At 34.1% G+C, this 2,753-nt stretch overlaps 1 protein-coding gene across 1 annotated transcript; it reads left to right on the top strand.

Annotated features, from left to right (window-relative positions):
* The first annotated feature begins 287 nt into the window (after positions 1 to 287).
* Positions 288 to 1,311, top strand: LOC105141375 (protein YLS9-like). Its single transcript, XM_011048564.1, has 2 exons — positions 288 to 467; positions 501 to 1,311. The coding sequence occupies exons 1-2, from the start codon at positions 457 to 459 to the stop codon at positions 1,114 to 1,116; spliced, it is 627 nt and encodes a 208-aa protein (XP_011046866.1). The 5' UTR covers positions 288 to 456; the 3' UTR covers positions 1,117 to 1,311.
* Positions 1,312 to 2,753: the final 1,442 nt, after the last annotated feature.

Here is a 2,753-nt window from a genome sequence, read left to right as displayed (position 1 = left end):
TTTTCAATTTTATTCTTATTCAACTTTTTAATTTGTAAGATTTGTTTCTCATTATTTTAATAAACTTGAGAAAAATGAAGCTCATTTTTCATGACATAACCAAACCCTAAAAAATATTTTTTAATTTATTTTTTATTATATTATTAAATATTAAAAAAATGTTACTTTTTTAAAATTTAATTTTTTAAAATAAATTATTTTTTAACAAACAAACGGCGTGTAAAAAAGCTCTGATAACCATTTCACATCTTATTACAAGATCTTAATACACAGCCATAGCACAACGCCTTTATAGCACGGCATCGTCACTGCAGCTCCCGCGTAAAGTAAAGAACCCCAAAATCCTCTGTCCCACTCGCTCACTCAAACTCTTAATAACTCCACACTTCCCTCAGAAAATCTTCCTCACAAAGCTACTCCCTTTCTCTCCACTTCTCCACCACCAACTCCTCCAACATGACATCCAAAGGCTGCACGACATCCAAAGACTGCACGACATCCAAAGACTGCGGCCACCACCACCACCATAAACGCTTCCGCCCGTTATACGCTGGAATCCTAACCTTCCTCCTCATTGTCCTCACCGGAAGCCTCTCAGTTTGGGCCATCCTCCGTCCTTCAAAACCAAAATTCATCCTCCAAGATGCTACAGTTTACGCCTTTAACGTTTCATATCCAAATTACATCACTTCCAACTTCCAAGTCACCGTATCCTCTCGCAACCCGGATGATAGAGTCGGAATCTACTATGATAGACTCGATATTTATGCCACATACCGTGACCAACAAATAACTCTACAAACTTCCACACCTACTTCTTACCAAGGACACAAAGAGATTACTGTTTGGTCCCCTTTTATTTGCGGTAACTCCGTGCCGGTATCTCCGTACAATTCAGCTGCATTAAGTCAAGACCAAGGTGCAGGACTTGTGATGCTGATGATCAAGATTGATGGTCGTGTTCGATTCAAAGTCGGAACCTTTATTTCTGCGAAATACAATTTGCATGTTAGGTGTCCTGCTTATATTCAGTTTGGTAGCAGAACTAATGGAATTATGGTTGGTGACAACGTCGTTAAGTATCAGCTGGCAACGAGTTGCCATGTAAGCCTCTGAAGATGAGGGAGATTACCCATATAAATATATATATATATATATATATATATAGAGTATCAGCTCGTAAGGAGTTGCCATATATATATATATATAGAAGAAAATGGTCACATGTAATACCGCCTTTAAGTAATTATTTCTTCTTTTTTTTGAGTCTTCAATGTTTTAGTTTAATTTGATGTGTTACTTCTCATGCAATTGATGATGGGCTCTATGCTTTTGATTTCTTTAAGGCAGTCAATGAAACGTGGAATCAAAATTTGTGTATTTTTGATAGAGAGGTAACAATTGAGTGTCTACAGCTAGTGGAGGTTGCCGAGTCACTGTCGATCGTTTTTTCTCAACTCAAATTTCTTTATTGCTGCTTGCTTTGTTGTCTACTCTTTTTTCCTAGTCTAATTCTAGGATCTTTATAATTACGGTCACCCATAAGTGATTCTTCTATATATCATCTTTTTTCTAATTCCTATACTTAATTTGCTTTAGAGAGATACCTTTGATCTGGACTTCGAGATGCAAATGATTCTTCTTTTGCTTCACTCTTACACGGAAGAGGAGCCAGTGTTGTGACGAACTGTTGCATTAATTGGATAAAGTGGATGTACTTTTGACTCCGAGCTCGTACTCTACATGTAGCTTAGTTGATTTGGCATGAGACTGAGTCAAGTGGAGATCATGGGTAGACTGTTTGTCGTGGGCATTGTTTTACATCAACCTTGTTGATTGTGGCAGGAAAAAACCACCCTAATCATTTACTCTTTACATGTTAACAAGCAACTCTTATGCTTTCTCTTTTTTTTTTTTTTTTAAATATAGATAATTAGGTATATTGTCTGGCGTCTAGTAAAATTTATCACATGAGGGCATTGAAAAAATTGCAAACTTCGATCAGGTAGAATCATAGTTGGGAGAAAAAAACAAAAAAAGCCTTCAGAATAGTAGAATAGCCATAAGCTAGCTTAACCAACCAAATCGGCCGAGTAGATAATGGGTGGTATTAATGTTATGACATATGTTTAGTTTCTTCGTGTACGTTTGGTCTGTTGGAAGACTCCATCTATTCAACGAAAGGTGTTTTTTTTTCTTTGAAAAAATTGCTCACCAATTAACTTGATTTTTTTAAAACTCGTCATGACAACAGTAATTACAGCTTGATAAACCTCTGAGTGTTTTACTATAGGGTTATTTAGAAATACGGTTTAACTTGTATTCTTAAAAATTTAAAATTTAAAATTTTTAATTTTTATTAAAATTTAATATGATTTGTATATTTTGAATTATTTTGATATATTAATATTAAAAATAATTTTTAAAAAATAAAAAAAATATTATTAATATACATTTCAGCCCAAAAAGTTATTTAAAAAGTAATAATTACCAAATTTCGACAAACACAAGTATTCTACACTTAGTTTTGCTTGTATTTATATAAACACTTATCTAATTTTTGAGTTTTTTTTATTTATTAATATGCAATTTTAATGATAATTTAATTAATCTAGTCTAATTTGGTACAACGTTGACTACAGAAGGTGACCATAAAATTGCATTAATAAACGAGCAGGACATGTGACAAGCCATGGTTGTCTCCAAAAAGACACGTGGATCGGAAACAGGTGCAAGAGGAGAAAAAGAACGGA

Source organism: Populus euphratica, unplaced genomic scaffold, assembly GCF_000495115.2.
Source record: "Populus euphratica unplaced genomic scaffold, PopEup_1.0 scaffold144.1, whole genome shotgun sequence".
Classification (NCBI taxonomy): Eukaryota; Viridiplantae; Streptophyta; class Magnoliopsida; order Malpighiales; family Salicaceae; genus Populus; species Populus euphratica.
The sequence above is the reverse complement of the archived record's forward strand: the minus strand, read 5'-3'. Positions and strand labels throughout refer to the sequence as shown.